The 22,097-nt window shown below is 39.7% G+C and overlaps 1 protein-coding gene across 2 annotated transcripts; it reads right to left on the bottom strand.

Annotated features, from left to right (window-relative positions):
• LOC116617402 (U3 small nucleolar RNA-associated protein 4 homolog) lies at positions 1–22,097 on the bottom strand. 2 transcript variants are annotated; one of them, XM_048720562.1, is made up of 21 exons: positions 21,867–22,097; positions 21,260–21,314; positions 21,060–21,179; positions 18,098–18,166; positions 17,761–17,845; positions 17,326–17,494; positions 16,864–16,939; positions 15,483–15,530; positions 15,327–15,395; positions 14,271–14,373; positions 14,063–14,142; positions 12,985–13,072; positions 12,725–12,783; positions 12,197–12,292; positions 12,082–12,111; positions 11,760–11,855; positions 9,195–9,252; positions 4,536–4,639; positions 2,821–2,916; positions 1,869–2,054; positions 1–616 (listed from the first exon to the last, which is right to left on the bottom strand). In XM_048720562.1, the coding sequence occupies exons 1-21, from the start codon at positions 21,974–21,976 to the stop codon at positions 377–379; spliced, it is 2,037 nt and encodes a 678-aa protein (XP_048576519.1). In that variant the 5' UTR covers positions 21,977–22,097; the 3' UTR covers positions 1–376. The 2 variants fall into 2 exon arrangements, with proteins under 2 accessions (XP_048576519.1, XP_048576518.1); XM_048720561.1 differs by lacking the exons at positions 1–616; positions 1,869–2,054; positions 2,821–2,916; positions 4,536–4,639 and adding an exon at positions 4,679–7,241.

Consider the following 22,097-nt stretch of genomic DNA (forward strand, 5'->3'; position numbering starts at 1 on the left):
AATAATTAAAAGAAGCTTTTAATAATAACACTGCGGCGAGTAGTCACTTTTTGTTACTTCCTTGCTCCTAACCTAGTCCCTCTCGTCATCGGAGTCTATAAAGTGCAACACGTGTAGCCGAGCCGAGGCACTTATCGGGGGAGGCACTTATTCCGGGAGCGCTTATTTGGGTAAAGCGCTAACTTTGGGACTTTTGGAAGAGGCGTTTTATTGGGGGGGGGGGGGGGGGGGGGGCGCGGGGGGGCGCTTATTTGGGTGAAGTGCTAATTTTGAGAGGTATTTACTTAAGGGGGAGGGGGGCGCTTATTTGAGCAATTACGTTATTGTTCTCTGAAGCAGAAAGGCGGTACAATCGACAAAATCTTCCACCCTTTCGCTACCTGCCGTATCGTTTCCTATAAAGGGCAGGGGGAAGATTCTGCACAGTGTCCATCCATGGTCGTTCCACTACAACTAGACTATTATCCCCGTTAAACCCCGAGAGTAGGAGCGGTCCGTATTTCTCGCAAATGCGGAATGTGTCGCTGTGTTCGTCTGACGGGTCGTCTTGAGCTCTTTTCCTTACTCCCGACAAGGACGACTTGCGGAACAGAACAGTATTCTTTGCAGGACAGGGCTGAAGAGAGAGATGATCACATGAGTCAATTATTTGTTAAGGCCTTTTGATGGGATCCTTGGGATGTAGGGGGGTAATGTAAGACGTATTACTTTTAGCAAAAACATATTCAAATTAGGTTACAGACGAATTGATCTAAAGTCTAAGGAACATCTCGGCAAATAAAAACGTGGTACACGTGACAGGTCACGTGATTCAACGGTAATGTACCAGCATATACCCCGAAAGCACCATGATGTAGGGCGATCTCGGTTCTCATAGCTGGTTGATTTATTCTTGCCTCGGCTATATTGTAAGATATGCATGGAAAGGCACACTCGCTTATCAAGCGCTAGAGGCGACAAGGTATAAAAACCTGTGCGATAAAAACTTAAAACAATCACGTATACATCTGACAGACCATCACATATACATTTGACAGACCATTACATACTCATCAGACAGAACATCACGTATTCATCTGACGGACCATCACGTATTCATATGACAGACCATCACGTATTCATCTGACAGACCATCGCTTACTCATCAGACAGAACATCACGTATTTATCTCACAGACCATCACATACTCATCTGACAGACCATCACGTACTCATCTGACAGACAATCACGTACTCATCTGACGTACTCATCTCATAGACCATCACATATTCATCCGACAGACCATCACATACTCATCTCACAGACCATCACATATTCATCTCACAGACCATCACATATTCAACTCACAGACCATCACATATTCATCTCACAGGCCATCACATACTCATCTCACAGACCATCACATATTCAACTCACAGACCATCACATATTCAACTAACAGACCATCACATACTCATCTCACAGACCATCACATATTCATCTCACAGACCATCACATATTCAACTCACAGAACATCACATATTCATCTCACAGACCATCACATACTCATCTCACAGACCATCACATATTCAACTCGCAGACCATCACATATTCAACTCACAGACCATCACATACTCATCTCACAGACCATCACATATTCAACCCACAGACCATCACATACTCATCTCACAGACCATCACATACTCAACTCACAGACCATCACATATTCAACTCACAGACCATCACATACTCATCTCACAGACCATCACATATTCAACTCACAGACCATCACATACTCATCTCACAGACCATCACATACTCAACTCACAGACCATCACATACTCATCTCACAGACCATCACATACTCATCTGAAAGATCCTTGTATTACCTTGCCTAAGTCCACGAGGGTGAAGTCCCTGTGTGTGCCTAAACACATGAGCTCGTGATTTTTTGGACTAAAGGTTATACTCGTTATCTTTCTGTGGTGGTACATCCAGTCTGTTGGTAAGCCCTCACGCATGGCAGTCTTCGACCACTCGCTTAGGCGCATGTTCTCAGTGTCGTAAACGTAGATCTGCAGAAAATCAGGGACGAAACCATGAGTCATATCATATAATGTAACATAACATCATCAGAAATGGTAAGCCATTATCAAGCGAAGTTTTCTATAGAATCTACAATACTAAACTAATTGTGCTGCACAGGGCGACTGACTCACTTAAACAGGAAACGCTATATTTTTTCTGCTTAATAAAGCATTACTGTGCTTTTAAATATTCTGCAAACTCTCGCCGACGCCAACACTCTTTAAAAAACATTGAGGTATTTACATTTGTAAGCATTTATATTTGTGATTTTTTTCCAATCTTTCTGCGAGGCTGTGACCAATCAAAAACGCCAAATGAAACTCTGTTAGCTTGAATAAAGGAAGCTAGACAACAGTTAAGCGTATGGAAACTATTGGCGAGAGATCGCAGAATAGGGATAAACGCGGTTAAAGAGGACCATTCAGCAACACATTCTGGTTAACCTTCGAGAAGACAACAATCTAACAGGCAAGAGAACTTTGAATAGCCCAACCACGAATAAAGTTCTGATACTTGATAAACAATATTGACTGAACGCAATATCAGTCACTCGCTTGGACGAGTACAGGAGAACCAGCTCCAATAATTGGACACAAGACAGTTGTTCAGATTCAAAAGAAACAAATTGGTACTGTGATACAATTGTTTTACCTGTACCTTACATCCATCAAAGGAAAAACACAATAATTGCTTCAGAAACAAGTTCCCTCTATACGTTACTTGATATAACAGCTGAATACTCCGCTGTCTTACCTGGCGATTAGCGCAAACCATCGCTAGATGGTTTGTTTTTGGTTGGAATGCCATTGCTGTAACCGCTGAATTATATCTTGGTAGCGTAGTCACATACTGTAAAGTAAAGCAACACTGCTATTAGGTTTTAATGGCTAAGTGAAGATTCTAATGTATTCGATGCTTTAGCAATAAAATGGAGCCATTTTCACTGTTGGAAGAGTTGATGTTTTAGCAATCCAAATAAATTTATATTCTTGTGAATTTAGCATTAACCTAAATTGCATATATTCGTCATTTATTCTCATATGTGACACTCCTCACACACACTCATCACACAAGTCATACACACTCATCACACAAGTCATACACACTTGTCACACAAGTCATACACACTCATCACACAAGTCATACACACTCATCACACAAGTCGTACACACTCATCACATACTCATCACACAAGTCAGTAACACTCATCACACAAGTCATACACACTCATCCATACTCATCACACAAGTCAGTAACACTCTTCACACAGTTGTAACACAAGTCATACACACTCGTCACACAAGTCATACACACTTGTCATACAAGTCATACACACTCGTCACACAAGCCATGCACACTTATCCATACTCATCACACAAGTCAGTAACACTCTTCACACAGTTGTAACACACAAGTCATACACGTTCATCACACAAGTCATATACACTCATCACACAAGTCATACACACTCATCCATACTCATCACACAAGTCAGTAACACTCTTCACACAGTTGTAACACAAGTCATACACACTCGTCACATAAGTCATACACACTCATCACACAAGTCAGTAACACTCTTCACACAGTTGTAACACAAGTCATATACATTCATCACACAAGTCATATACACTCATCACACAAGTCATACACACTCATCCATACTCATCACACAAGTCAGTAACACTCTTCACACAGTTGTAACACAAGTCATACACACTCGTCACACAAGTCATACACACTCATCCATACTCATCACACAAGTCAGTAACACTCTTCACACAGTTGTAACACAAGTCATATACGTTCATCACACAAGTCATACACACTCATCACACAAGTCATACACACTCATCCATACTCATCACACAAGTCAGTAACACTCTTCACACAGTTGTAACACAAGCCATACACACTCGCCACACAAGTCATGCACACTCATCATATACTCATCACACAAGTCATACACACTCGTCATACAGTTGTAACACAATTCATACACACTTGTCACACACTTGTAACACAAGCCATACACACTCGCCACACAAGTCATGCACACTTGTCACACACTTGTAAAACCAGTCATACACACTCGGCACACAGTTGAAACACAAGTCATACACACTCATCACACAGTTGTAACACAAGTCATACACACTTGTAATACAAGTCATATACACTCGTCACACAAGTCATACACACTTGTAATACAAGTCATATACACTCGTCACACAAGTCATGCGCACTTTTCACACACTCTTTGACAAGTCAAGCACATTCTTGACTTTCTTTTCAAAACCTTTCCGTGTGCCTCGTTTCTTTTGCTTAACACCAACCATGGGGGGTGCCTTGCTAACAGGGTTATCACAACTTGGGGAAGTTTTATTGAACTGCAACTTTGCCTTCGTTGTAACTGTACAATGCTTTTGATTAGAAGGTCCAGAGAAGAGTTCGTGGTTTTCATTTACCTTTTTTTCTTCCAAGTCAAACAGGTTGATTGTGTTCTGACTGTTAACACTGGCTGCCCACTGATGATCTGGTGAGACCGCCAGCAGCCGCACACTATAGTATCCTACAACAGAACAGACAATATGCAGCCACACACTATAGTATCCTACAACAGAACAAACAATATGTAGCCACACACTATAGTATCCTACAACAGAACAGACAATATGCAGCCGCACACTATAGTATCCTACAACAGAACAGACAATATGCAGCCACACACTGTAGTATCCTACAACAGAACAGACAATATGCAGCCACACACTATAGTATCCTACAACAGAACAGACAATATGCAGCCACACACAACAGTATCCTACAACAGAACAGACAATATGCAACCACACACATAGTATCCTACAACAGAACAGACAATATGCAGCCACACACTATAGTATCCTACAACAGAACAGACAATATGTAGCCACACACTATAGTATCCTACAACAGAACAGACAATATGCAGCCGCACACTATAGTATCCTACAACAGAACAGACAATATGCAGCCACACACTATAGTATCCTACAACAGAACAGACAATATGCAGCCACACACTATAGTATCCTACAACAGAACAGACAATATGCAGCCACACACTGTAGTATCCTACAACAGAACAGACAATATGCAGCCACACACTATAGTATCCTACAACAGAACAGACAATATGCAGCCACACACTATAGTATCCTACAACAGAACAGACAATATGCAGCCACACACTATAGTATCCTACAACAGAACAGACAATATGCAGCCACACACAACAGTATCCTACAACAGAACAGACAATATGCAACCACACACATAGTATCCTACAACAGAACAGACAATATGCAGCCACACACTATAGTATCCTACAACAGAACAGACAATATGTAGCCACACACTATAGTATCCTACAACAGAACAGACAATATGCAGCCGCACACTATAGTATCCTACAACAGAACAGACAATATGCAGCCACACACTATAGTATCCTACAACAGAACAGACAATATGCAGCCACACACTATAGTATCCTACAACAGAACAGACAATATGCAGCCACACACTGTAGTATCCTACAACAGAACAGACAATATGCAGCCACACACTATAGTATCCTACAACAGAACAGACAATATGCAGCCACACACTATAGTATCCTACAACAAAACAGACAATATGCAGCCACACACTATAGTATCCTACAATTGAACAGACAATATGCAGCCACACACTACAGTATCCTACAACAGAACAGACAATATGCAGCTGCACACTATAGTATCCTACAACAGAACAGACAATATGTAGCCACACACTGTAGTATCCTACAACAGAACAGACAATATGCAGCCACACACTATAGTATCCTACAACAGAACAGACAATATGCAGCCACACACTATAGTATCCTACAACAGAACAGACAATATGCAGCCACACACTATAGTATCCTACAATTGAACAGACAATATGCAGCCGCACACTATAGTATCCTACAACAGAACAGACAATATGTAGCCACACACTATAGTATCCTACAATTGAACAGACAATATGCAGCCACACACTATAGTATCCTACAACAGAACAGACAATATGCAGCCACACACTATAGTATCCTACAACAGAACAGACAATATGCAGCCACACACTATAGTATCCTACAACTGAACAGACAATATGCAGCCACACACTATAGTATCCTACAACAGAACAGACAATATGCAGCCACACACTATAGTATCCTACAACAGAACAGACAATATGCAGCCACACACTATAGTATCCTACAACAGAACAGACAATATGCAGCCACACACTATAGTATCCTACAATTGAACAGACAATATGCAGCCACACACTATAGTATCCTACAACAGAACAGACAATATGCAGCCACACACTATAGTATCCTACAACAGAACAGACAATATGCAGCCACACACTATAGTATCCTACAACAGAACAGACAATATGCAACCACACACTGTAGTATCCTACAACAGAACAGACAATATGCAACCGCACACTATAGTATCCTACAACAGAACAGACAATATGCAGCCACACACTATAGTATCCTACAATTGAACAGACAATATGCAGCCGCCCACTATGGTATCCTACAACAGAACAGACAATATGCAGCCACACACTATAGTATCCTACAACAGAACAGACAATATGCAGCCACACACTATAGTATCCTACAATTGAACAGACAATATGCAGCCACACACTATAGTATCCTACAACAGAACAGACAATATGCAGCCGCACACTACAGTATCCTACAACAGAACAGACAATATGCAGCCACACACTATAGTATCCTACAACAGAACAGACAATATGCAGCCACACACTATAGTATCCTACAATTGAACAGACAATATGCAGCCGCACACTATAGTATCCTACAACAGAACAGACAATATGCAGCCACACACTATAGTATCCTACAACAGAACAGACAATATGCAGCCACACACTATAGTATCCTACAATTGAACAGACAATATGCAGCCACACACTATAGTATCCTACAACAGAACAGACAATATGCAGCCACACACTATAGTATCCTACAACAGAACAGACAATATGCAGCCACACACTATAGTATCCTACAATTGAACAGACAATATGCAGCCGCACACTATAGTATCCTACAAAAAAACAGACAATATGCAGCCACACACTGTAGTATCCTACAACAGAACAGACAATATGCAGCCACACACTATAGTATCCTACAACAGAACAGACAATATGCAGCCACACACTATAGTATCCTACAACAGAACAGACAATATGCAGCTGCACACTATAGTATCCTACAACAGAACAGACAATATGCAGCCACACACTGTAGTATCCTACAACAGAACAGACAATATGCAGCCACACACTATAGTATCCTACAACAGAACAGACAATATGCAGCCACACACTATAGTATCCTACAATTGAACAGACAATATGCAGCCACACACTATAGTATCCTACAATTGAACAGACAATATGCAGCCACACACAACAGTGTCCTACAACAGAACAGACAATATGCAACCGCACACTATAGTATCCTACAACAGAACAGACAATATGCAGCCACACACTATAGTATCCTACAACAGAACAGACAATATGCAGCCACACACTATAGTATCCTACAATTGAACAGACAATATGCAGCCACACACTATAGTATCCTACAACAGAACAGACAATATGCAGCCACACACTATAGTATCCTACAATTGAACAGACAATATGCAGCCACACACTATAGTATCCTACAACAGAACAGACAATATGCAGCCACACACTATAGTATCCTACAATTGAACAGACAATATGCAGCCACACACTATAGTATCCTACAACAGAACAGACAATATGCAACCGCACACTATAGTATCCTACAACAGAACAGACAATATGCAGCCACACACTATAGTATCCTACAACAGAACAGACAATATGCAACCGCACACACAACAGTATCCTACAACAGAACAGACAATATGTATGCAGATAAATAAATAAAAGCAACTCCAGGTTTGTAAATGCGTAGCATTGTTGTTCATGTGACTGTAAACTTCTTCATAGCACTCTGAGACCAGGTTTCAGCAATTAACAGATGTTTTACCATAATTATACAAAGACAATATCAAACAATGTACATCTGTAATGCCTGCCCCTATTATATTATGATAATATCACGCAATATCCATTTATTATGTCTGCCACTATTATACCATGATAATATCACGCAATATCCATTTATTATGTCTGCCACTATTATACCATGATAATATCACGCAATATCCATTTGTTACTGTATGTCTGCCACTATTATATCACGATAATATCACGCAATATCCATTTGTAACTGTATGTCTGCCACTATTATACCATGATAATATCACGCAATATCCATTTGTTACATCTGCCACTATTATACCATGATAATATCACGCAATATCCATTTGTTACTGTATGTCTGCCACTATTATACCATGATAATATCACGCAATATCCAATTGTTACATCTGCCACTATTATACCATGATAATATCGCGCAATATCCATTTGTTACTGTATGTCTGCCACTATTATACCATGATAATATCACGCAATATCCAATTGTTACATCTGCCACTATTATACCATGATAATATCGCGCAATATCCATTTGTTACTGTATGTCTGCCACTATTATACCATGATAATATCATGCAATATCCATTTGTTACGTCTGCCACTATTATACCATGATAATATCACGCAATATCCATTTGTTACATCTGCCACTATTATACCATGATAATATCACGCAATATCCATTTGTTACGTCTGCCACTACTATACCATGAAAATATCATGCAATATCCATTTGTTACGTCTGCCACTATTATAACATGATAATATCACGCAATATCCATTTGTTACGTCTGCCACTACTATACCATGATAATATCATGCAATATCCATTTGTTACGTCTGCCACTATTATACCATGATAATATCACGCAATATCCATTTGTTACGTCTGCCACTATTATACCATGATAATATCATGCAATATCCATTTGTTACGTCTGCCACTACTATACCTTGCAGTGGGGAAGAGAAAACATCACAGGTTGAGATCTCATCACCAAGTTCAAGGACCTGATGAATATCAATTGAATCAATAGTCATTAATGGCTTATCAAGGGGTGGGCTTCAGATATTTATGGAGGGGGGAAGGGGGTTAACACCACATGGAACATGGGTATAGGGTGTAGGCCTTTTGTTTGGGTGTATTGGGTGTATAGAGTATAGGGTATTGGGTATAGCATATAAGGTGTATAGGGTATTGGGTATAGCATATAAAGTGTATAGGGTATTGGGTATAGCATATAAAGTGTATAGGGTATTGGGTATTGGGTATAGCATATAAAGTGTATAGGGTATTGAGTATAGCATATAAAGTGTATAGGGTATTGGGTATAGCATATAAAGTGTATAGGGTATTGGGTATTGGGTATAGCATATAAAGTGTATAGGGTATTGGGTATAGCATATAAAGTGTATAGGGTATTGGGTATTGGGTATAGCATATAAAGTGTATTGGGTGTAGGGTACAGGGTATAGGTATAGGGTATTTGGTATTCGGTAAAGGGTGTAGTGTAAAGGGTATTTTGTAAGGGGTGTAGGATAAAGGGTATAGGTATAGGGTATTTGGAATTCGGTAAAGGGTGTATTGTATAGGGTATATAGGTATAGGGTATTTGGTAAAGGGTGTAGTGTATAGGGTACAGGTAGAGGGTATTTGGAATTTGGTAAAGGATGTAGTGTATAGGATACAGTGTATTTGGTATTCAGTAAAAGGTGTAGTGTATAGCCTACTTAGTAAAGGGTGTAGTGTATAGGGTATTTGGTAAAGGGTGTAGTGTATAGGGTATTTTGTAAATGGTGTAGTGTATAGGGTATTTGTATTCGGTAAAGGATGTAGTGTATAGGGTATTTGGTAAAGGGTGTAGTGTATAGGGTATTTGTATTCGGTAAAGGGTGTAGTGTATAGGGTATAGGGTATTTGGTAAAGGGTGTAGTGTATAGGGTATAGGGTATTAGTATTCGGTAAAGGGTGTAGTGTATAGGGTATTTGGTAAAGGGTGTAGTGTATAGGGTATTTGGTAAAGGGTGTAGTGTATAGGGTATTTGGTAAAGGGTGTAGTGTATAGGGTATTTGGTAAAGGGTGTAGTGTATAGGGTATTTGGTAAAGGGTGTAGTGTATAGGGTATTTGGTAAAGGTTGTAGTGTATAGGGTATAGGGTATTTGGTAAATGGTGTAGTGTATAGGGTATAGGGTATTTGTATTCGGTAAAGGATGTAGTGTATAGGGTATTTGGTAAAGGGTGTAGTGTATAGGGTATTTGGTAAATGGTGTAGTGTATAGGGTATAGGGTATTTGTATTCGGTAAAGGGTGTAGTGTATCTAAAAAAACAATCTCAAAATTTACATATAAAGAGGGAAAAGAAAAACTATACGCTAAACATAACAAACAATTATTGGGACAATTCTATTCAAAGGCTCAAATGGCTTTAGATAATTCAAGGGTTTAACGAGTTAAAGGTATTTTACTTGAACTGTTTATTTAATTAACCTTTGATGTTGAAAATTATCACTATAGAGAAATCATGTGCATTTGAAATGAGTATGAGCTGGTCACAGACTAGAAGTGCTACAATGTTTCTGCAGTATATTTTGTGTCGCAGTGACGCACAAAATCGTTCATTTCTTACAAGAACCTCAAGGCTCCCGAAAATATTGCGGAAGTAGGTGGTCCACTCTTCGATGATCCTATCGATGTCATTCTCCCATGTACACACAAGGTATATTACCTGCTATTTCATAATGGAGCTGAGCGGGCAAAGACATGATTGGATATTGTGCCCAAGTTTCTCCCTGCTCCCCCAACCCCTTGCAGACTCCAGGCAAAATCTGATTGTGAGACTTTTACCAAACCGAGTAGGCTTTGTTATTTAGATGTTTGTAAAGTGTTACTACGCATGAGGTCTGTCTGCTTTTCTGATTAATAAGGAGCACTCTGATTGGTCTCATTTTAATTTAATCATAATGAGACCAATAAAGAACGGGTTGCTGCAGTTTTTAGAAATAGTTTTCATAGAGCAGTTGCCCAGGGCAACTTTTTCTCCTCATTCTTTCTCATGCGCTTCCTATGTCCCGGATCCCACCCTCACCCTCACTCTCACCCTGGGTCCCCTAGGATGGGAGTTGATGTGCTGGGGAGAGATTCCCTGGCTGAGGCAGAAAATGTACAGGTAAAGGGAGGGGGTACCTATGGTACCTTTTTCTTATATGGTAAAGGGTATTGGGTATTTGGTATAGGGTATTGGGTATTTGGTATAGGGTATTGGGTAAAGGGCATTTGGTACAGAGTATTGGATACAGGGATTGGGTATAGGGTATTGGGCATAGGGTACAGGGTATTTGGTACAGGGTGTAGTGAGTAGTGTAAAGGGCATTGGGTATTGGGTATGGGGCATGGGATAAAGGGTATTAGGTACAGGGCATTGGGTATAGGGTATTGGGTACAGGGCATTGGGTATAGGGTATTGGGTACAGGGCATTGGGTATAGGGTATTGGGTACAGGGTGTGGTATAGGATACCTGTATTGATTCACAGTTGGCGCACACAAGTCTTGAACTATCTCTAGTAAACTGGAGTTGATGAGCTGGGGACAGATTCCCTGGCAGAGGCAGAACCTGTACACATAATGATAGGAGTTAATAAAAAACAAATATAATAACAATGAAACAGCAAAGCTCTAAGCATTTGAAATTCTGATATAAGAATGCCAATGCTGGAAGCTAACCCCTAAATCTAGACTGTGAATGTCATTGGGTATGAAACTTTTTGCACATTTATATTCAATAAATTCTAAGTTGACAGTACAAGTAGAAAAATAATGAGTCGCATATTACACCATACCCTTTTGACCTTGGCCTTATTATCTTCACTCTGAGAAAAAAGAAACAGTCCAAATGTTATCTTGATCATTTGTTCACAATGCAGAAACAGCTAAATCATGGATATTCCCACTTACAAATGTCAAACGAAAAAGGCTAACATGGTGAACATCAGAGAACGCAACCCATGTAGCACACGGCGAAATAGCACTGCATAGGATGTGAGTGTCACTCTGTACAGAAGGGCATAGAACTTGGTCAAACAAACACAAAACAACAGAACAGCAACATGTGAACAGGGTGAAATGCCATAGATCTTGGTCAAATGAACCACAGAACAGCAACATGTGAACAGGGTGAAATGCCATAGATCTTGGTCAAACGAACCACAGAACAGCAACATGTGAACAAGGTGTTCATTACAAAAAATCAACAATTTTGATTTATCTGATATAAACTTCCGTGGTCACCCATGAGTTGTATGGCGGCTGCCCGAGGCGCCCTCTTTATGCCTTCAACTCAGCCATGTTGTATCTCTCTCTTGCAGTTTAGCATTTCGCCTACTTTATTCATTTGGTTTATAAAACACAAACTTTATGGTGAGTTTAATGTGAACACAAGTTGCATGGATTGGGTTTAGAGGGTTAGGATTAGATATGTCTTACCTTGGCTGCTATATGTACAAGCTGCAACGGGGACTTGGCTAATTTTGTAATATCTTCAACTTCAAGAGATGAAAAAAAAAACAGGAATGCTTTATACACTATATAATCTGTTCTGAATATGTTGTACTGAAATGTACAAATTGATGAATGGGTGTTGATAAGGGGAGTGAGGTTGTGCCATCAAATAGTGATTACCGCTGGAACTCTCATCAACTCCAATCAACTCTTATCATCAGTTGATGGGAGATGGATATATCTACCTGATTCTCCAAGTCTCCACAGCTTCAGAATGGACTGTTCCTGACACATGATGATATTTGCATGTGACGCTAGCTTTACAATCTGTGCCTAGAAATGACCAAAGCCAGGAATTGAAAATGAACACTTGCACCATTTTTTGTTTGTTTTTGTGATCAAGACAAGGTCTGGTAAGTTCTTCAAAGCTGCTGTATACTTTGATTTAAAAAATTGTAATTTCTCTAAGGATAGCCCCATCCTTGTCAGAAGAAAACTATAAAGATCATGGTTTATTTGGAAAACTAAAGATTTTTTCACAGCTCAGGGGGATGTGTTTTTTTAGTACTAATCTTACACGAGGTAATGCGGCATGTGTTAGTGTCAATCTTACATGAGGTAACGTGGCATGCGTTAGATTAATCTTACATGAGGTAACGCGTGTGTTAGTATTAATCTTACATGAGGTAACGCACGCGGCATGTGCTAGTGTTAATCTTACATGAGGTAACGCGACATGTGTTAGTGTTAATCTTACATGAGGTAACGCGGCATGTGTTAGTATTAATCTTACATGAGGTAACATGGCATGTGTTAGTGTTAATCTTACATGAGGTAACGCGGCATGTGTTAGTGTTAATCTTACATGAGGTAACGTGGCATGCGTTAGTGTTAATCTTACATGAGGTAACATGGCATGTGTTAGTGTTAATCTTACAAGAGGTAACATGGCATGTGTTAGTGTTAATCTTACATGAGGTAACGTGGCATGCGTTAGATTAATCTTACATGAGGTAACGCGTGTGTTAGTATTAATCTTACATGAGGTAATGCACGCGGCATGTGCTAGTGTTAATCTTACATGAGGTAACGCGTGTGTTAGTATTAATCTTACATGAGGTAACGCGGCATGTGTTAGTGTTAAACATGAGGTAACGTGGCATGTGTTAGTGTTAATCTTTATAGAGGTAACATGGCATGTGTTAGTGTTAAACATGAGGTAACGTGGCATGTGTTAGTAATAATCTTACATGAGGTAACGCGGCATGTGTTAGTGTTAATCTTACATGAGATAACGCCGAATGTGTTAAGTGTTAATCTTACATGAGGTAATGAAGCTATAAGCATTGGACGTTCCTCATGGAACTTGGACATGGAACACACACCAAGCTTGGTGTCCACACCTGCAAACAAAAAAAAACATAAACATTTCACACAACATACATACTACATCATTCTACTACATCATTCAAAATAGTCCTTGGCAAAATAATAAAAATACAAGAAAATATCATAAAAGGTTTGCACATACCTCCTGATATGAGTAGATCCCTGGAATCAAGCATAACAAGTGCTCGGATATCATGGGAGTGAGGCCTGCTTACTGAGGCCTTGGTCCATTCCTTGTTCTCACCCTGATATAAACCATCAAGGGATGAATGTATGTAACCATCAAGGGATGAATGTGTGTAACTATCAAGGGATGAATGTGTGTAACCATCAAGGGATGAATGTGTGTGACTATCGAGGGATGAATGTGTGTAACCATCAAGGGATGAATGTGTGTAACTATCAAGGGATGAATGTGTGTAACCATCAAGGGATGAATGTGTGTAACTATCAAGGGATGAATGTGTGTGACTATCGAGGGATGAATGTGTGTAACCATCAAGGGATGAATGTGTGTAACTATCAAGGGATGAATGTGTGTAACCATCAAGGGATGAATGTGTGTGTAACCATCAAGGGATGAATGTGTGTGTAACCATCAAGGGATGAATGTGTGTGACTATCAAGGGATGAATGTGTGTAACCATCAAGGGATGAATGTGTGTAACCGTCAAGGCATGAATGTGTGTAACCATCAAAGTATGATAGTGTGTAACCATCAAGGGATGAATGTGTGTGTAACCATCAAGGGATGAATGTGTGTAACCGTCAAGGCATGAATGTGCGTAACCATCAAAGTATGAATGTGTGTAACCATCAAGGGATGAATGTGTGCTTGGGAGTAACACTGCTTGAACCATTAGCCTGCTGGCAAGCATTTTCTTGGTGAACTGCATCTTGACTTATTCATACGAGAGAGAGAGCAGCCATTCAAAATGAAAGCCTGGTTTTCTTCAAAGGAACACCAATAAATGCCTACTGTTATTAGACCAACAAAGTGTCTGCTTCAAGTTGTCATGCCAGCAATTTGAATAAGATTTTAAAGTCTATCTAGGATAAAAGGCTGGGCTTATGTCAGCACCATGAAATACGGTAATGAATATTAGTTGTATGTGTGAGTTTTTTTACCGGTCTAAAGTGATAAAGGCCTTAGAAATAACCTGTCTCTATTTATTCTGCACAATATTTTAATATGTACCTTAGTGGCTGTTAGTTTAAACTGGACAACTTTGCTGTCAACACCTGAAGAGAACACTGTATCTTGTGCCTAAACATCAAAATGAAAACAAACAAACAAACAGCCTTGATAACAGGCTACAAAACTCTATTGTCTGGTTGACAAGTCAGTACTGACCTCATTTACGCAAATAGAGAGCACATCAGCCTTGTGGGTGTTGTAACTCTGAAAAATAATCAAACAGTCAAAGAATTTGGAATTTTATCCTGTCAACTATCAATATCTTATCCATTGTCAAATGGAACACGAATCAAACAAAAATCCAGAAATCTTACAGTACCTACATCAATCGAAATACAAGTAATTCAATAAATATATAATAAGCATAAGACAGCCAACCACAACTACAGATATGTCACTTGCGTTAGTGTAGCGGAAAAGAGGGGTCACAACCTAAACATATCATTTGGCCAGTCCAGTTTTCCTTTCTTTTCCATGTTTTATTCACACTATTATCTGTTTTAAGTGGGTCACATGGACTGCTACCACCCTGTTGTATAAGTGGGTCACATGGACTACTACCAACCTGTTGTATAAGTGGGTCACATGGACTGCTACCAACCTGTTGTATAAGTGGGTCACATGGACTGCTACCAACCTGTTGTATAAGTGGGTCACATGGACTGCTACCAACCTGTTGTATAAGTGGGTCACATGGACTGCTACCATCCTGTTGTATAAGTGGGTCACATGGACTGCTACCAACCTGTTGTATAAGTGGGTCACATGGACTACTACCAACCTGTTGTATAAGTGGGTCACATGGACTGCTACCATCCTGTTGTATAAGTGGGTCACATGGACTGCTACCAACCTGTTGTATAAGTGGGTCACATGGACTGCTACCAACCTGTTGTATAAGTGGGTCACATGGACTGCTACCATCCTGTTGTATAAGTGGGTCACATGGACTTCTACCAACCTGTTGTATAAGTGGGTCACATGGACTTCTACCAACCTGTTGTATAAGTGGGTCACATGGACTGCTACCAACCTGTTGTATAAGTGGGTCACATGGACTGCTACCAACCTGTTGTATAAGTGGGTCACATGGACTGCTACCATCCTGTTGTATAAGTGGCTCACATGGACTGCTACCAACCTGTTGTATAAGTGGGTCACATGGACTGCTACCAACCTATTGTATAAGTGGGTCACATGGACTGCTACCATCCTGTTGTATAAGTGGGTCACATGGACTGCTACCAACCTGTTGTATAAGTGGGTCACATGGACTGCTACCATCCTGTTGTATAAGTGGGTCACATGGACTGCTACCAACCTGTTGTATATGTGGGTCACATGGACTGCTACCAACCTGTTGTATAAGTGGGTCACATGGGCTGCTACCAACCTGTTGTATAAGTGGGTCACATGGACTGCTACCAACCTGTTGTATAAGTGGGTCACATGGACTGCTACCAACCTGTTGTATAAGTGGGTCACATGGACTGCTACCAACCTGTTGTATAAGTGGGTCACATGGAGTGCTACCAACCTGTAAAAGAGTGCCTTGATTCCCATCCCAGAACTGTGTGTTTCCCAGCGAGTCTCCAGTGATAATAGTGAAATTGCTAGGACAAGGAAAGCCCATTAGAATTGGAAAAAATAAATCATCTTGTAACTAGAATGGTTTCTGGTTTTTGCTGTGTACTTTGTATGGTTGCTGTTGTGTTGCTGGTATTGTTTGTAAATAGTTGTTTGGTGTAGGCTAGTATTGCTATTGTTGCTGCTTCTTATATTGCTGTACTTCTGTATTGTAGCTGTTTATCAGCTGTTTATTTGTTGTTGTCAATATTGCTGTTGTTGTTTCTATTTTGCTACAGTGTGTTGTCACTGTTGTTGTTGCTGCTGCTGTTGCTTTAGTTGGTGTGCAGTTTTTCTGCTGTTGTTGTCATCACTATTGTTATTGCTACTGCTACTGATATTACAGTTGTCACTCCAGCTATAATTTTCTAACCTCGTGATATAAACACCCCAAATCAAGGTGCACCGGGATGTGAACTCTTCCATTGTGAGGCGCAAGGTGCATCTTCCTGTCGACAGGTCATACACCTTGACCATGCTATCTGAGCTGCCTGTCACTAGAAAATTGTCACTCACATGCCACGACAGAGAAAGGATCCTGCCTAGAAATAAAAAATATATAAGTGCCGATGATAATTTTTCTTGCTTGAAAAATGTGGAGGGCTCCTTTGAGGTAAGTTGCACCTGAACTTTAAATATCTGAGCTATTTGTGTGCTATATTTTGAGTAGAGGCAGGTCCAGGATTTCTTTTAACAGCTTGAAAGGGCAAAGGGCACCCATGTAGAAAACCATTCAATTCTTCTAAACTTTCAGTCAAAAGGAGAGGGAGGTGGCAGGAACCGTAGATCTGGGACTGCAGAGTAATACCTTCCTGACTGTCAAGAGCCTTTGTGAATACAAGATCATCATCAGATATACTGAACAGCCTAGTGCATCCATCCTCACACCCAGCCTGGGGAGAAAAACGAATTGATTGGAGGGATAATTAATCATTTGACAACAAAGTTGTCTAGACATAAATTGAAAAACTGTACCAATGATTGAGAAAGAAGAGGGCTAAACAGTTCTTGTAATCAGCAGATTTGAGGACCCCATCTACTGTACCTCTTTGCCCCCAAACCAGCAATGCTTGAGTATGTCAAATAAGAACCCTGTTAAACCCATGCCTCAGTCTACATAACATGGCACACTCTAAATTACTCACTGCCAAAACTGTCCTTGAATGGTTGATACTAAGGCTCCACACTGCCCCGCCAAATGAGTCAACAGACAGCTGGCAATAAGAAAAACATGATTAGAAAAGAAAAAGACACCAGGTCAGACTGCACCTACTGCATTCATAGCATAGATGGCACAGCAGGTTGACCATTCCCTCTAACCCCACACACCAATGATTTGCCCTCTAGCCCCACCCATTACAACACAGTTGCCCTCTAGCCCCATCCATATCAACACATTTGCCCTCTTACCCCACCCACACCAACACATTTGCCCTCTAGCCCCACCCACACCAATGATTTGCTCTCTAGCCCCATCCACACCAATGATTTGCCCTCTAGCCCCACCCACACTAACACATTTGCCCTCTGACCCCACCCACACTAACACATTTGCCCTCTGACCCCCACCCCCACTAACACATTTGCCCTCTAGCCCCCCACACACCAACACATTTGCCCTCTGACCCCATCCACATCAACACATTTGCCCTCTAACCCCCTCCAGACCAACACATTTGCCCTCTAACCCCACCCACACCAACACATTTGTCCTCTAACCCCACCCACACCAACACATTTGCCCTCTAACCCCCTCCAGACCAACACATTTGCCCTCTAACCCCACCCACACCAACACATTTGTCCTTTAACCCCACCCACACCAACACATTTGCCCTCTAACCCCACGCCATGCCATACTTGGAGTAATAAAGTAAACTGATTTGAGTAAATGTGTGGCGTGGATAACCCTATTCAAATAGAGTAATAAAGTAAACTGATTTGAGTAAATGTGTGGCGTGGATAACCCTATTCAAATAGAGTAATAAAGTAAACTGATTTGAGTAAATGTGTGGCGTGGATAACCTTATTCAAATAGAGTAATAAAGTAAACTGATTTGAGTAAATGTGTGGCATGGATAGCCCTATTCAAATGGAGTAATAAAGTAAACTGATTTAAGTAAATGTGTGGCGTGGATAACCCTATTCAAATGGAGTAATAAAGTAAACTGATTTGAGTAAATGTGTGGCGTGGATAACCCTATTCAAATAGAGTAATAAAGTAAACTGATTTGAGTAAATGTGTGGCGTGGATAACCCTATTCAAATAGAGTAATAAAGTAAACTGATTTGAGTAAATGTGTGGCGTGGATAACCTTATTCAAATAGAGTAATAAAGTAAACTGATTTGAGTAAATGTGTGGCATGGATAGCCCTATTCAAATGGAGTAATAAAGTAAACTGATTTGAGTAAATGTGTGGTGTGGATAACCCTATTCAAATAGAGTAATAAAGTAAACTGATTTGAGTAAATGTGTGGCGTGGATAACCCTATTCAAATAGAGTAATAAAGTAAACTGATTTGAGTAAATGTGTGGCGTGGATAACCCTATTCAAATAGAGTAATAAAGTAAACTGATTTGAGTAAATGTGTGGCGTGGATAACCCTATTCAAATAGAGTAATAAAGTAAACTGATTTGAGTAAATGTGTGGCATGGATAACCCTATTCAAATGGAGTAATAAAGTAAACTGATTTGAGTAAATGTGTGGTGTGGATAACCCTATTCAAATAGAGTAATAAAGTAAACTGATTTGAGTAAATGTGTGGTGTGGATAACCTTATTCAAATAGAGTAATAAAGTAAACTGATTTGGGTAAATGTGTGGTGTGGATAACCCTATTCAAATGGAGTAATAAAGTAAACTGATTTGAGTAAATGTGTGGCATGGATAGCCCTATTCAAATAGAGTAATCAAGTAAACTGATTTTGAGTAAATGTGTGGCGTGGATAACCCTATTCAAATAGAGTAATAAAGTAAACTGATTTGAGTAAATGTGTGGTGTGGATAACCCTATTCAAATAGAGTAATAAAGTAAACTGATTTGGGTAAATGTGTGGTGTGGATAACCCTATTCAAATGGAGTAATAAAGTAAACTGATTTGGGTAAATGTGTGGTGTGGATAACCCTATTCAAATGGAGTAATAAAGTAAACTGATTTGAGTAAATGTGTGGCGTGGATAACCCTGTTCAAATGGAGTAATAAAGTAAACTGATTTGAGTAAATGTGTGGCGTGGATAACCCTGTTCAAATGGAGTAATAAAGTAAACTGATTTGAGTAAATGTGTGGCGTGGATAACCCTATTCAAATGGAGTAATAAAGTAAACTGATTTGAGTAAATGTGTGGCGTGGATAACCCTGTTCAAATGGAGTAATAAAGTAAACTGATTTGAGTAAATGTGTGGCGTGGATACCCTGTTCACATGGAGTAATAAAGTAAACTGATTTGAGTAAATGTGTGGCGTGGATAACCGTATTCAAATAGAGTAATAAAGTAAACTGATTTGAGTAAATGTGTGGCGTGGATACCCTGTTCACATGGAGTAATAAAGTAAACTGATTTGAGTAAATGTGTGGCGTGGATAACCCTGTTCAAATGGAGTAATAAAGTTAACTGATTTGGGTAAATGTGTGGTGTGGATAACCCTGTTCAAAAGGAGTAATAAAGTAAACTGATTTGGGTAAATGTGTGGCGTGGATACCCTGTTCACATGGAGTAATAAAGTAAACTGATTTGAGTAAATGTGTGGTGTGGATAACCGTATTCAAATAGAGTAATAAAGTAAACTGATTTGAGTAAATGTGTGGCATGGATAACCCTATTCAAATGGAGTAATAAAGTTAACTGATTTGAGTAAATGTGTGGTGTGGATAACCCTGTTCAAATGGAGTCATAAAGTAAACTGATTTGAGTAAATGTGTGGCGTCGATAACCCTGTTCAAATGGAGTCATAAAGTAAACTGATTTGGGTAAATATGTGGTGTCCCTGCCATTAATATAACCCTGCCATTAATATAACCCTGCCATTAATATAACCCTGTCATTAATTTAAGCCTGTCATTTATAACCCTGTCATTTATAGTATCCGTTAGTCAATACTTACCTTAGGAACAAGCTTGTTTAAATCCCACTCAGTTATTTCCCCATGAAGACCAGCTGTAAAAAGACGGCTTCCACACCAAACCAATGATTCCACTGACGAGCACTTGGACCCAGGAATGATCTAAATCATAACCAAGTTTATCTGTTTATTGTTTGTTGAGTTGGTAACATGATCAATTTCCAGCAAAACTTCAAACTTACTAGAGATTGGTACCAGTCATCGTCAATACTCCAGATCTCAATGCTGCTGTCAGCTCTAAACAATAAACAAATCTTGAACTTCACTATTGTTCTATGCATGATCTGTTACGAATAGTGTTATCAGAATAGTGAAAGGAATGCCCATTAAAAAGTTATTTATGTTGGTTTATGGTCATTTTTTCAAACTAGATCAAAAGTTCTAAGTAAACCTTCAATGGATTTTTTATCAAAATTCTAATATAAAGATTTAGGCATTGCCTAAAAGCGGAGCTCTAAACGACCAAATCTTCTTATTTTCACTTAATAATTTAAGAAATATTATTACATGATTGACACCTTTTCGGCGTCAGGGTTTACTCAAACTTTAACAAAATTAAGTTATACTTAAAGTGTTCTCGAGATTCTCTTACTATTGTTTTCGTCCATCACTTTTGAAAGCTAGATAAGCCTACCTTAGAGCGTTCAAATACCCTACGACTTAAATTCTTTTAGGAGCATTTATGCTAAAACTGATGGAACTTGATGCTTTCTAGTGTAACCGTGACTGCACGTGTGCCGCTGGTGTTTACTATGATCACATGTGATATGATAAGCTGAAGGGGAATACCTCGAGACAGCCAGCTTTGGTACGCCATCGGCAACATCTTCCAGTGCCAAACAGTGAATCGCCTTAGGGTTATACTCCACAAATCGCACTCTGTGAACCTTCCACTTCATCTTGATATAAGAGAATATCTTCAGGTTTGCATATAAACGCTAAAAACAACTCTTTTCTCTGTTTTACGTTGTCGCGGTCAAGACGGCCATTTTGGTGAACGCACGTGTGCTCCCAGTATCT

The sequence above is a fragment of the Nematostella vectensis genome, chromosome 13 (genome assembly GCF_932526225.1).
Source record: "Nematostella vectensis chromosome 13, jaNemVect1.1, whole genome shotgun sequence".
Lineage (NCBI taxonomy): Eukaryota > Metazoa > Cnidaria > Anthozoa > Actiniaria > Edwardsiidae > Nematostella > Nematostella vectensis.